The sequence below is a fragment of the Aethalodelphis obliquidens genome, unplaced genomic scaffold (assembly GCF_003676395.1).
Source record: "Aethalodelphis obliquidens isolate GAN/ISIS:26980383/991018 unplaced genomic scaffold, ASM367639v1 scaffold31, whole genome shotgun sequence".
In the NCBI taxonomy this organism is placed as follows: domain Eukaryota; kingdom Metazoa; phylum Chordata; class Mammalia; order Artiodactyla; family Delphinidae; genus Aethalodelphis; species Aethalodelphis obliquidens.
In genome coordinates this window covers 2,817,568-2,832,284 of record NW_020837975.1, presented here as the reverse complement: position 1 = coordinate 2,832,284, position 14,717 = coordinate 2,817,568, and the positions used below count along the sequence as shown (strand labels likewise).

At 38.9% G+C, this 14,717-nt stretch overlaps 1 protein-coding gene across 23 annotated transcripts in view; it reads right to left on the bottom strand.

Annotated features, from left to right (window-relative positions):
- Window positions 1-14,717, bottom strand: part of DST (dystonin) — a 497,966-nt gene that overhangs the window by 167,290 nt on the left and 315,959 nt on the right. For 19 of the 23 annotated variants that reach the window (XM_027126879.1, XM_027126873.1, XM_027126884.1 and 16 more), the window contains 16 exons: window positions 13,485-13,580; window positions 12,864-12,991; window positions 9,698-9,791; window positions 9,254-9,408; window positions 7,744-8,206; window positions 7,534-7,662; window positions 7,303-7,380; window positions 7,063-7,224; window positions 6,869-6,973; window positions 4,147-4,242; window positions 3,184-3,309; window positions 2,430-2,582; window positions 2,087-2,241; window positions 1,754-1,880; window positions 1,097-1,280; window positions 8-165 (listed from right to left, as the gene is read on the bottom strand). In XM_027126879.1, coding sequence (XP_026982680.1) covers window positions 8-165; window positions 1,097-1,280; window positions 1,754-1,880; window positions 2,087-2,241; window positions 2,430-2,582; window positions 3,184-3,309; window positions 4,147-4,242; window positions 6,869-6,973; window positions 7,063-7,224; window positions 7,303-7,380; window positions 7,534-7,662; window positions 7,744-8,206; window positions 9,254-9,408; window positions 9,698-9,791; window positions 12,864-12,991; window positions 13,485-13,580 — 2,409 coding nt within the window. Of the gene's footprint in view, window positions 1-7; window positions 166-1,096; window positions 1,281-1,753; window positions 1,881-2,086; window positions 2,242-2,429; window positions 2,583-3,183; window positions 3,310-4,146; window positions 4,243-6,868; window positions 6,974-7,062; window positions 7,225-7,302; window positions 7,381-7,533; window positions 7,663-7,743; window positions 8,207-9,253; window positions 9,409-9,697; window positions 9,792-9,909; window positions 10,262-12,863; window positions 12,992-13,484; window positions 13,581-14,717 lie in introns of those variants that run through there. The other 4 variants (XM_027126875.1, XM_027126871.1, XM_027126883.1 and 1 more) reach the window with 4 other exon arrangements.

The window sequence follows — 14,717 nt, the reverse complement described above, 5'->3', positions numbered from 1 at the left end:
GCCTTACCTCCTGCTCTGAGATTCTGAACACGCTTTCACGAAGGTCGTCTCTCTCCAGGGGGGTGCGGATCTGTCTGATGAGACGGTCTTCACAGCTCTCAAGCCGAAGCCTGAGGTTTCGGACTTCAGAGATGTAGAGATTATAAGCTGATTCCTCTTGCTCCTCTGTGAAAACAAATGTAATGTTTAGAAAATACCTCATTTTCTATCTTTTGGATGTTCTCGTTCATGATTTAACATGGCAGTTTTACTACTACTAAAACACAGCTAGTCAAACTAATGTTACCAGTTATCACCACAAATCCACCCCAAGGATATAAATCTTGAAATCGTGGACATTACAATTTATGAAGATTTAATAAAATTTCCCCAACGCCACTTAAAGTACCAATATCTGATTTATGATGTCTAAGGAAAGTAATATATTGCTCTGTTTTGTGTTCACAAAAATGTGAATTATGTTAGTAGCAGATTAGTAATAAAAACTAAATTAAATCCTTTACAATGAAAGGTAAAGATTATGTTAATGCTTAAAAATTTTTTAAATAGAGTATTACTACTAAGTTTTTTTGGTCTCTAAGTTATATCAAGTGTTTGGAATAAAATTTATATTTAACAAAAGTTAACAAGACAAAATCTTTTCCTTCAACCCCTGTATAAAGTTCAGGTTTGGTTATAGGAAATCTCTGCCCTTTGCTCTCAGTTTTGCTGCGAATCTAAAACTCCTCTAAGAAAAAGTCTTTAAAAAATCCAAGTTTGGTATACGGAAAAATAATTGAAACTTTTCTGAAACTAAAAGATCATCACTCTGAACATTACATTGCAAAACAGTGAAAATGTTTAAAAGTAGATACACTAAGAATTCATTGTCATACGACTTGGTTGACATCTTTTTATTAATTCATCATTTGGAAATAACTGAATCCCTCCTTGAATCTTCCTACCTCAAACAGGCATTTAATGTTCCAATCATTGCTTCTACCTATTACAGGTGGATTGACAAAATATACCTAAGACTGAGATTCCCACTGATAGCAGAAAATAGCCTGGACTAAACACCCATGGAGAAAAAAAGGCAAGGATTCCCATGCTTTACCTCTTTCTGCAGATTTAAGAAGTTCTTGATAATACTGCTTACACACATTAACCTCCTTTTCCAGTTGTGTTATATCTGAACCTGAAAATATTTGGGATTCCTGGCTATCTTCGAGAAAATCTTCAAAACGAGACTGTAGATTACTCAGAACTTGCTGATGTTCACCAGGTAACATTGTCTTTATCTAAAGAAGACCAGTGATCCATTATAGAACTAAGAGTAAAATTTCAAAAGGACAGATCTCAAGTGGGTCTCATGGGACATGAGTTTATGTTAATAGTCATAAATAGAAAACCACTGGAAATTAATTTTTTCTTCATTTACAATCTTAGGTTTTAAAAGATGAGAAAAAACAAGACTATAAAATTTAATAAATGAAATCAAACTACACCCATCTCTATATGCCCAAACACTATACCATCCATGTCTCCCAATGAAAATGTAAGCCCTGAATGAAGTATGGGATTTCCAGATTCCCCAGTCCTTAGAAGATGCCTCGTATACAGCAGACATAGGACAGATATTCATTGAATGAATGACTATTATCATGGATCTGCTCGACTCCATCTTACCCCAGAGAAAATACAAAACCCACCCCTCGAGACAAGGGGCCCAAATCTTTGGACAGGTTAGGTGGATGTGCAGATTTATACTTACTGAAGCCACATTGCTAGCTCGGATTCTGTCAATTTCATTGACGAGATAGTGCCAGGAGACCACACTCTTCATGTTTATGTGAGACTCATGCCAAAGGGTCAGGACGTTCTGATACTGCTGCTCAATTCTGAAATATACGAAAGAAAACTCAGATTCAGCCTTTCCACTCCCTCTGAACACATGCTACAATTTTTCTTTGTGTTTGTGACATATACTAGGTTTCCTAGTTCTAGGTCCTCTTGATCCTATGAGCCTTGTCAAAGCACTGATTGTTTCTTTAACCTTCAGAGAATTCCACAGCCAGGCCTACATCTGGAGCTAGTGTGCACAAACCTGTTTGCAAAGTCGACCGCCTCTTTATTTGGAGGAGGGACACTGAAGCACACAGACGGGACCATGGCTTCGTTCCCAGTGGGGCTGATGACCTTCCACTTAGCACGATGAGAGTTGTTCGCCAAAACACATTCATCATCTTTGAAAATGGTTATCTGGTTTTAAAAGAAGAACAGAATAACAAGATGAGGTCACTGTGGTACTCATCTTTTTCCACATCCAATCTTGGGATTTTTTTTGTATTTTTGAGGTGGAAAACTTTACCACTAATGAGCAATATGACCTCATTTTTTAAATATATGAACAATGCCAGAATCTGGTCTGTTTCTAGGAGTTAAAGTACCTCAATTTGTCTGTAGTCACAGATGGCTTTGATCGGAATAGAAGTTTTGAGTGGACAGTCAGGATTTCTTGGCTTCAGCTGAATGATTGTTTTTGCTCTCCCCATCAGGCTTGCGACTGTGCTTTTATACTGCAAAAGCTCTTCTTTCTCTTCCTAGGGAATAAATCAGATGGATTTTAAAAGTAAAAACGTGTGCACTCTGTTCTTTTAGGGCTTTGTCTAAACGAACTTCACCAGAAGAATCTTCCCTGACCACCTGGTCTAAGCTTTCAATCCCTCCCCACCCGCGCTGACATCTCTCTTCCCTTGTTTTGTTTGGTTGTTTCTTTCCTCCTTCGCATTTACCACTATCTAACATACTATGTATATTTACTAATTTATCATGTTTATTGAGCCCCATCCCTGGCATATAAGCAGGATTCTTGTCTGTTTTGTTCACTGTTCTATCCCCAGCACCTAAAATAGTGTCTGGGATACAGAAATGCTAACAAGTATTTATGGAATGAATGACTAAACACAGACACACACAACACAGTGAAAGCATTTTAAAATATTCAGGCAATCACATGAAAAACACTTTTGTTGTATTTGTTACCAAAAAACACTAAAACTGAATGTTTAAATGCTTGATTGAGGCAGAAATATCAAGAGTACCAATGAAACATGAAGTTCTGCACATAGAAAATATAATAAAGCACTAATCTAGTCCTCACTATACATCACTGATGAAACTTGCAGGTTTTCCTGTTCATACCATTGATTCCTGAACGAGGTCCTCCAGCTTGTGAATGCTGCTGGACCTGTCACAGCTGTACTTCCGCTGAATGGCGTCTTTTAGATTCCTCAAGTAATCCGTGGCTTCTTTGGCATCATTGAAAAACTAAGGAAAGATGAAAACTGGCAGTTAAAGTGTATGTAATGTCAGCAAAGCCCAGAGTTGTTAGTTTCGAGTACCAGAGCCCTGTGTGGACCCCTCCTACATGGGAACAGAATATGATCACAAGACAACTTAGCCAAAATCATTCCTTTAACCAAACACCAATTCTTGAACTTGGATGATGATGAATGAATTCTAACTGTCTGTCCAAAGTTTATGTCTATAGAGATCAGACTGGTGGCTGCCAAGGGGGAGGGAAGGTGGGGGGGGATGGATGGATTGCAAGTTTCGGATTAGAAGATGCAAACCGGTATATGTAGGATGGATAAACAACAAGGTCCTACTGTATAGCACAGAAAACTATATCCAATATCCTATGATAAACCAAAATGGAAAAGAACATGAAAAATAATATATACATATATATATAACAAAGTTTCTCTGTATACTGTGGTTTTGGTTCGATATTATTTTGACTGAACTTCTATTTCACTTTAGGGTCCAAACAGCTGTTAATCAGGGGTGAAATTCCAAGAATATTTTAAAATTTCTGAAGAACAGAAAGAAAGCTCTCTGTAATGAAACAGTTCCTTAATAAGAGAAGCATGGACAAATTAAAGATTTTCTGACATTTTAAGCATTTTTAAAGTATTTCTTCCTTACTAGAATGCTTCCATTTACCCTGAAGAACATATATCCCTATACCCTACAAAGAAAACATTTTGGTTTCTTTCCCCTGAACTACATACATGCATCTTAACCGTACATTATGGAAATGTTTTCTGTAACTCAGCCAAAATTGCAATACCATCGATCGACATGGTGATTCTGCCTCCATACCTCGAAATAAACGCTGTTATCCTTTATGTGCTTCTCTACGCACTGGCAGAGCTGCAGGATCCAGCTCCACTGCGTCTGCATCGCCGCTCGGTAGGCCTGACAGGTAAAACATAGCCACTGTTGCCGTCTGGACAGTAAGACACACGACTTACTTCTCAAGCATAAAAGACTCTAGTGTCTACATAGATGATGAGAATTCTTTAACAGAGTAAGACTTGAAAAATCGGGGTAGTCAAATGTCCCTCTAAACTATGAGTTTCCAGTTGTACAAAGCCAGCCCTAAAAGTTTAAATATAAATTTTTCAATCAGTCCAGTCACTTTCTTTCAAATTTTTAGCTTCTTGACATTTTTTTCTTAAAATATATGGAAAAAGCTAGCTCTGGCTGTTTGTCCATGAAAACCTCTTTAATATTAGAAATGGATGCAAGCTATCCCAGCTTTTTAGAAAACCAACCCTCCACCTGCCAACACTTGCCTATATGGCATCTTCAGATATGCCTCTTTCATGACATTTTCCTTCATCTTTCTTTTTTCTGAATTTTTCTATTACTGGATCATAAAATACCCCTCCTGACACAAAAATACATGGTCTGTAGTTTTCTCTGTCTTTGCTTCCAAAACTAGTCTGGAAGCTCTTGGCAGGGGTGGGGGTGATTTATTTGTTTGTTTTTACTGGGACTGTTTGGGGAGGGTGGAAAAGGGCATAAGCAATCCCTTATTAGTGTAATTCTGGAATTACATTCAAGATAATACTAGGGGGACTTCCCTGGTGGCACAGTGGTTAAGAATCTGCCTACCAATGCAGCGGACACGGGTTCGAGCCCTGGTCGGGGAAGATCCCACATGCTGTGGAGCAACTTAAGCCTGTGAGCCACAACTACTGAGCCCACATGCCACAACTATTGAAGCCCGCGTGCCTGGAGCCCGTGCTTGGCAACAAGAGAAGCCACCGCAATGAGAAGGCTGCACACCGCAACGAAGACTAGCCCCTGCTCACTGCAACTAGAGAAAGCCGACGTGTGGCAACGAAGACCCCAACACGGCCAAAAATTTAAAAATAGAAAAGATAATACTAGGAATTTTTATTTCATACGTTTTTACTTGAATATTTATTTACCACTTGGTATCTCTTTCCTGAGAGCAAAAATATTGTAGAAAAGACACCTACTTACTAGAAAATATGCAAGAAACACGCTTTCATATTTAAGGTTCAGTTCACTGGCTTCCGGAAGAGGGCGCCCTTGATACTCTAATGACTGTCTTATGTAAGCCTGTCCTTCCTCCTGGAAAAAACACTCCTGCTGAGCTCTGTCCACGCAGCTTTCTGGGTGGAATGCATAAGGCAGCACTGGAAATCTGGCAACACATCTGGATCACATTACCTGCTCCCTCCAATTAAGCTACTTGAGTATAAAAGATACATCATGCATGGTCAGATTATTAGTTTCTTTTTCACATAAAATATAAAAGAGTTACTAATTAACTATTATCCATTGCCCACAAGACACTGGATGGGCCCATGGAATCATAAGGACAACTACGGCTTAATTTTATTGTTCCAGAGACTTTCAGTTAATTAGACTAACAGCTCTACCTAAAAGTAATCAGGTTCACATCCACATTTTCCATTCCCATCAAAATTCTCAACCTACAATCGTATTTCCTAACAGCTTTCATTCCTCTACTCCAAAGAATATCTATCCCACTTTTAGTTGATCATCATAGAAAAGTATATCCAGACCCTTCATGATTCTAATTTCCTTTCCCTGGTGCCACCCTACCTTCTGTGTCTTTAACATTCCTATGCAGCATTTCCTGGGGATGAAAACCACATTTTTATATGAAAGAAGGTCACCTATAATATTCCCAAGACCACCAAGTGAGGCCTAGAATTTTATGAATCTTTTGTGTCACGAAGACTTATTTCAGTGAACAAAGACTCTCAGATTCCTTTCTTCAATTGCGTGTCCCATTGTAAGCATAGCTTCATTTTTCTTCCTCTGGAAATACACCACATCTGTCCATGTTACATGCTTCTCGCCCTCTTACATCACCCCCTGCACATTCAGACAGTCACTAACTCTAACCAGTAGATATCAGGCCCCAAAAGTAAACACACCCCACCCCCCACCACCCCACAGGGAGCCTGATAAACCCTAGGTCAACCCTCCCCTTCTGGGTCTGAAATGTGTGTGTTACACCCTGAGGAAACACCTCACAAAACCGGATCATGAATACAATTAGTAAATTAAATAATAATAACTAGTACTTCTTGAAAACCTACTGTGTACCAAGAACTGAACTAAATAGTAAGAGTACATTCTTCTTCTTCTCACACAACTCTATGGGTTAGAAGCAATTTCCCCCATTTTAGGTAAGTGAATGGGACCGAGTAAGGTTACATCGCTGGGGCAGTGTCATATGGTTAGGAAGAAATACCAACCTCAACGCCTGTCAAGTCAAGGTCCTTTACAGTTACTGTACTACATCTCTTTGGCCACAGGGGTTGACAAAGTACCTTTATTGGAAGTGATGAGTGGGTGACACACTTCAGCAGAACTGAAGGCAAATCAGTATGATCTGTCAGAAACATTCTTTTTGATTCAGGTTATAATAGAAGTTTGATAGTCTGCATTTTTCAATTTATCAACAATAGAAGAATCTGAAGGGTAATAATCAAATGTCTGTATTCCACTGTGACTATTACACTTTCTGACTTACCTCAATGGTTAATCGGGCTGGGTGATTTTCCAGAAGCAGCTGCTCTGCTATCTCCTGAACTGATTTAATATTTTCTTCCTTTTGATCAAGTTCTCTCATTAATTCCTAATTTAAAGAAACAAGCAAGAAATATGTTAGAAAATGATAAAACCTGAAATGCATTTTTAACATCTAGTTACAGAAGTCATACTCACAGCGTGGTAATCTTTTTTCCGGGCTATGTTGGTATTTCTTTCACTCCAGTCATAAGCAACTTCCCCCTCTTCTTTTTCATTCAACCAAATAAGCTCATTAGTTGCACGAGTTACAAAATTGTGGAGTGTATCAAGGTGCCGTTCCTGATTCCTGGATGTGTTCTTTACAAGGAGAATCATTGTAAGAATCGTGTCTTTGCCACATAGAGGTAAAGGGAACAGGAAGTTAAAAAAACTTACCAAGAGTTTTGCATACTGATTTTCTAATCTGTGCAACTTTTCTGCATAAGTTAGTTTAAGAGGTGCCGTCATCTGGATCTATAACATGGGATAAAAAGATGGCAAGGTTAGGAATCTTAAGGAATTCTGATTCACAAGCAATGTATCGTTTACCCTGTTGCAACAGGGTTTTTATAGAAAGAGGAGAACAGAAGCTGGGATGAAATACATACAGATTTCAAATTCACATACCTCACTGATCTTAGCTTCTTTGAGGCTAGATTCAAATTCTTCAATAGCTTGGTGAACATTTTTATGATTTTCTAAATGGCTTTCAACACTTGGCAAATCTGATCCCCATTCAGTGCGGTCCAGCTGCACCTTTAAATAGAAAGATATAAGGTTTGAAAAAGAAACTGGTAGCAATAAAGCCTGAAATTCAGGTAAAGTAAATATTTTTACCTGCATCTCATCAACCCAATTCAAAAGATCCTGAACAAATTTCATGTTGATTTCCTCTTCTGTTAAATTCTGATCCAGTAGAGACGACTTGAGAAGGGGCTTTCGGATCTGCATCAGCTTCAGAGTTTGCAGGGAATTTGTCTCCACTCCTGAGCTGAAATTTGGAACTAATCCTGATGGGAAGCCAGGTGTATATGCAGGAGTGACAGATGGGGTCAGGCGAGAAGTCAGCCCTGATGACAGGCCTGAGGTCACACTGGATGGGGTCAGGGAAGGCGTCAGACCCTGGGTCAGCCCTGAGTTCAGACTGGCATTTAAGGTCTGTGCAAACCCTGAGTTTAAACTCTGACTGATTCCTGATATCATGAGCTTCGTCTGCTCCGCTGTCAGCACGCGGCCTTTGCTGTACACTGAGGAACATTCATTCCTTAAGGCCAGGATGTCATCACGCAGTTTTGCAACCCTGAAAAGAAAATCAAAAGGGATAAGCTATAATATAAGAGGCATTTTTCTCAAAGAGTGAACTCTAATGTAAACTAGGGACTTTAATTAACAATAACATACCAATATTGGCTCATCAGCTGTAACAAATGCATCACACTAGTGCAAGACGTTACTAACAGGAGAAGGGGCTTTGAGGGGGGATATGGGAACTCTGGACTTTCCACTCAATTTTTCTATAAACCTAAACTGCTCAAATAAATAATGTCTATTTTAAAATGTCACTGTAATCACATTGATAAAAGTTTGCATCACAATTTTTTTCACTGAATATTGTACTATAAGTACTCTGCATATTATCACGATTTTTATAACTATATTTTATAATGAACACAATTACTACACTATAATATGATCATTCTCCTACTATTTGACATGTAGGATTCCAAATTTTTGTTACTATAAAATATTTCTGACATGAACAAAGGCTTTTTTCCCTATATTTATTTAGATATTTTCTATATTTAGAATTACTATAGATTCCTAAAAGTGGACTTACTGGGTCAAAGCATCATTTATAATTTTTGCTTTATATATCTCACGTATTTAGATATTTACATATATAATATATATAGTATTCAACCTGAAAGGTTCCATCCCTACTCCCAAACCTACTTCTCAGAGATACAGATGTTTATGCACATATATTTCTTCCAATACTTTATTAGGAACATTTTCATGATAAGATAAACAGAAAACTGAAATGCTGACTTAAAAGATAATTTTCACATACTGTCCCTTTTTCAAATATCACACATGAATATTTCAACTGTATGTTAGTTACTACAGAGTTAAATATTATATGTATCATAAAATTTTTTCTATTACTTACCTTTGAAGAACAAAACCTACTAAACACACCCAACTATGACAGAATTAACATGACACACATTTTCAACAAAAAAGAGCTTAAGAAATATTTCATAAAATTGTCACACTCTAAATTCTTAATGCAGGTGCCATGAAACAGTCACCCAGAAGGACAGGGCTGACCAACAAGCACTCTTACCTCTGTACCAACTGGTCTGCCTGGTAGTATTTTCCATCAATAAGAATCTGTACATCAATTACATGCTGGCGTAAAAGGTTCTCACATTCAAGGACATACCCGGCAATTTCTGCTTCATTCTGAAACTGCACCCCGGATTCTAATCTTTTAGAATCCTGCATTTTTAAAAGAACTCAATATTAATTCTACATTAATTAATTAATTAAACAAGTTTCAAAACTAGCCTCAAATATAAAACTCGAAGTATTAGAACAGAAGCTACTTGGATTTTCTCTGTTTTCCCTTTTGCTTCAAAAACATGTTTTCCCTCAAGAAAGCAAAGTAATCATAATCTTTAAACTTTGTTTCAGTAGACCAATCTACCCAACGTTATGCAAAGTTTTAGTTCATCCGAACACACTGACCCACCTACTGCAATCCCACCAGCTCCTGAAATGAACTTACAGACTGGAGAGCGTTTCGAGCAAGCATCAGTTTGTCTTCACAAATGACACTGCCCCTCTGAACTCGGCTGGCAATCTGCTGCAACATGTCCAATCTAAAAGAAGGAACGAGATAAAATAAAGCCTCTCCCTCTAAAGTCATAGAGTTGGCCATCCCTGAAAAATGCAGCCCACCAAAAGAAAAAACACAATCCCACACCAATGACTCCATACCTGTGTCCATCAAAGGATTCATTGCCAAAGCTAATGCAGGAATTGATCAGCGTTGGACCACAATGAACTGAGAGGAAATTTTCATTTGAATCAAGATTGGTTCGTGTGCTAGCCGTGTTACTAAACACAGAATCACTGCTACGGTAACTGTAACTACTGCTGTGCATTCTTATCCTTGCAATGATGTTCTTTCTTCCACCATTAAAAGTAGACTCAAAAGTAGAAGGTCTACAAAAAGCGCTACTTCTAACGGTGAAGAGTGGCGGCTGAATGGTACAGCTTTTAATGGCTCCTTAAATATGCTCCAACGTGCATATTCAACACACAGCAAATAATACACTGATAGCTATTCAGAAGAATCTCGCCTAGAGCCATGGGTTTACTAGCTGAGGTCTGCCTTTTGTAGCCTGCACTAAAGCCCTACAAGTATGGACAAGGCAGGCTGACTGGGGCGTCACTGGAGAAGACTTGCCAAATATTTTCACCAAGAGTCATCCATTTGCAACTGCCTCAAAAACAACTGTGATGCCTCCCAGGAGCCCAGGTACGATTAGAAAAGGTTATTCCGGCAAATCGTCAGCTAAAAGAACACAAAGAGTCAATCAGATCCTGATCACAGCTTTTTGGAAAAGGCCAGGTCTGTACTGAACAACACAGGGTTAAAAACTGATACTTACAAGCACCTATAAACAAATGAGTTTGAGGAGAAGCAAAGTACTTTTCCTTTTTAACCACCACGGTGTTTGTTGATTAGGTTAAATTAATGGAAAATTGTCCGTTTACCTTTCTTTATAGGATGAGCTCCCAGGAATGTTAGGTCTAATCGTACTGAAGTTACTTTACATTTTTAAAAGCCAAAGTGCTAAGAAGAATATCAGTGCAATGCTTGCAAATTTAATTTGTCTGTGCTTATTTTTCCTTCCTATAGGTTATTACCTGGCCTAAGATCATTGGCTCTTTCGCATCTGTTTTTTACACACTCCCACGCTGCACAGCTATTATTTTGCAATACAGAGTTAATGCCAAAAAAAAACTTGTTGCATCAAGAAAAATGAAGGCATTGAATCAGCCAAGCTCCTAAATATTTTCCTGTCCCTAACACTGCAAGGCCAAACTGTTGCTTCTCCACCTAGAGGTAGATACTGTTCTTTTCACAAGGCAAGAAAAGGAAATTTGAGAGTGCCATGTCAGATATAGTTAGTAAAAAGAAAAGCACAAATAGTAATAGCAGCCAGCACCTAACATTTCTGAAGCAATTGTTACATGCCAGGAAATTAACTAATCATTTTACAGACACACTCAGAACCACCAAATGCAGTAGGTCCTATTACATCCTGTTTACAAAGGAAGAAACTGAAGCTTAGAGAGGTTACTGAATCTAAGATTACAGGGCTTGTACACTGAGCTAATAATTCATCCAGGATTGACTGGCTCCTAGACCTCGAACTCTTAACCATAGCATTCTTTCATTAACATATATTAAAATCCAGCTGCTATTCTGTCGACTAAAATCTACTGCATACTCTTTCTGTGGCATCCTTTTCTACTCTTTCCGATGAGATGCTGAGCATCCCATCTGAACCACCCAGAATTATCTCCTCCATAAAAGGTTCATCCTGGGTATTTCGAGCTTGTTCTGGTTCTAATGATCTAGTTATGTAGACAGAATATGCTGCTTTAACAACAGTGTCATCAGTGATTTAATAAAGGCCTGACAAGTTAGACCTGCCCCTGTATCTTCAACACATTAGTTCATATTTCTTCCATGTGGAAGTTACGAGGAGGCGCAGAGAGCATCAGGATACTGATAGCAGGCAGGGTGTTAAGTGTTGGCGACACGAGGAACTACAAAAACAGGAATCTGTCTCCACGTTACTAGAGCTCACAACTGTAGAATGGGCAGCCCTTAACCAATCACAGACACAAATACAAAATTACAACGGAGATGACGGCTATGAAGGAGCAATCCATATAAACAGGAGGGTTATCACCAAGATGTCTGAACCAACCTGGGAGACTGTGGAAAGTTTCTGGAGGAAATTACATTGAAGCCGAGATCTGAGAAAGACGAGGAGTGAAGAGGGGATGAAACAGACTTCCCAGCCAAAGGATCAGACAGTGCAGAGATCTCATAAATGGGGGAGGCTGGGACCTTGGCAAGTCAGAGCTCCTGAGAGGCAGACGGCGTGACCGCACTGCAGAAGTGAGGCGGCGTGGGGCCAGTCGGGCCTGAGGGCGATGCCTGGCCGGGCCACCGGTCCCCAGGCTGTAAGGCCAGCCCTATGGACTCAGGCCACACAAGCCCCACACACCACAAGTCAGGCTGGGATGTAAGGACTACCCCAGAGACACATCCATCCAACAAATGTGTCCTGAAGACCAAGCAGGACCTTCCCCGGCAGCTGGGTGTAGCGGGAGAGAAAGGATGAAGGTCAGTGATGTTTTCAGGGCAAAAAAGCAGAGAGGGAACTTAAGCTAGCATTTACTAAGTGTTCTCTAGAAGCGGCCTCACTGCCCTTCAAATAGAGGGTTCACTGCCCCGTAGAAAGAGGGCCGTAGCCACAAATACAACAAGAAACAAGATAAGTTCATGGTTAGTCTATGTTATGTATGGATGAACTTCTGGATCCAGGCCCTGGCAACTTTAAAGTCAGTTGGAGAAATTCTCATGGGTCATCCTGATTGGCTTTAAAACCGTAACCATCGTACGAGATGAGATTTCACACACCAACCTAGGCCCTCTTCAAACACTATTTCACCGATCCCTCCTCAAACCTCCTGGAAGAGTTTCTAGATAAGAAAATGGAGAATCAGAAAGGCTAAGTGACTTATTCAAGGTCACACAGCCAAGTGAATGAAAAAGGTAAATGTTGGTCTCCAAAGCTTAAGTTCTTTCCATGACACAGGCTGACCCCTCCCACTGGACACCCAGGGCAGAGGCCATCCCCACTCACCTTTCCACTTCGGGACGAAGAGCCTTCTCCCTCTCAAGCATGGCAATGATGAGCTTTCCCCACTCCTTTTCTATGTCATTGGGATGATAACCTTGAAGGAGTTTGATGCGTCCAAATTCTATCCAAATCTAGAGAAAACAACAACAAAAAAGTTAATGTGAAGCAAAGACGTAAAAAATTATGTTTCTTACATCAAGGTATATTATTAAAGATAACATTGGATACCTTATGATACCACTTATATGTGGAATCTAAAATATGACACAAATGAACTTTACGGAATAGAAACAGACTCACAGACACAGAGAACAGACTTGTGGTTGCCAAGGGGGAAGAGGGGTGAGGGAGGGATGGATTGGGAGTTTGGGGTTAGCAGACACAAACTATTATATATAGGATGGATAAAAAACAAGGTCCTACTATATAATAGCACAGGGAACTATATTCATTATGCTGTGATAAACCATAATGGAAAAGAATATGAAAAAGAATATACACATATGTATAACTGAATCATTTTGCTGTACAAGAGAAATTAACACAACACTGTAAATCTAGTATACTTCAATAAAATTTTTTTAAAATATTACATTTGACAATACAAAGGAAATTTCTGCTTACCTCTAATAATTTATACAGGCGTTTAATTTTTGATTTTTCTGTCTCCTTTGGTGGAATTTCTGTTTCTTTAAACTGTAAATACTGATTATAAAGTGCCTAAAAAGAAAGGGAAAATAAATGAAGGGCCAAACTTCAAAGACCTGTTTTCATTATCACATAATGTCACCACTTCAAATGCTATTTACTCTGTCGCGTGCCCTCGGTGGCATTCCTTTATAAAACAGACACTCAAGGACACTGCTGATTCCCAGCCAGTCGGTAACCAGGCTGTATGGGATCTGAGGAGGGTGTAATTATGGCTATGAGCCCTGATTCAACATAGGCTACCCAGCCATCCGGATAGTGAAAACCACAGCAGTATCTACTATGGCTCTACTGACAATCTCTCATTATCCAAACAAGAAAATACATACTTTAAAAGATCCACTTCCCAAATGCCGTACTTTAGCTTTTAGTTTTTGGAAAAATCATCTGATGCAATTCCCATAAAAAGGGGTGGGGAGCATTCTCCTCTATTTCATGGTCTATCCTTGAAAACAGAATTCTCATCAGATAGATAGGACTAAAATTTTGTTTCAATACCCCATTGGCCAAATTAAGCAGATCTTATAAGTAAACGAGACAGATGCTATTGGTTGCTGCTATTATTATAAAAGTTTGAACCATATAATTAAATTACTATCTAATTTATAGATATTAACTTGGGAATCTCTTAGATATGTTTATTATATTTATTAACAAGGACCTTATAAAAATTATGTTGATAAAGCATCTCCACATTTAATAAGTGTATACTAATTATTTCATCCTAATTCATGCTGCTTTAAGACAAGTCCCTGCAAACATTCAGGCAGACACATTTCTTTGAAGGATTCCATTTAATGTTTTGTTGGCTAATAAAATTATTTGGTATTTCCCCACAATATATTTTTTTCCTGTATCACGTCCTATCCCAGGCAACAGTCAGTAATCTGTGTAGTCACTCGAACTTCTTTAATAATTTAAGAATCTGTATTAATCAGAAGCCAGCAAGAATTTACTCAAATGTCTGGACAAAAGGAATCCATCTGGAAATAAATGGAACTTGAAATCTGAAAATTGGTTTAAACTCAAAATGCACCATTTCAGGATGTCCATAGGTGAATAAGCACGGAATGCCATCACGGGCTACCCACTGTTCACAGTAGACATGCTGATAGAAGGGGGAGGAAAGCTTTCCTGCCAGGAGAGGTT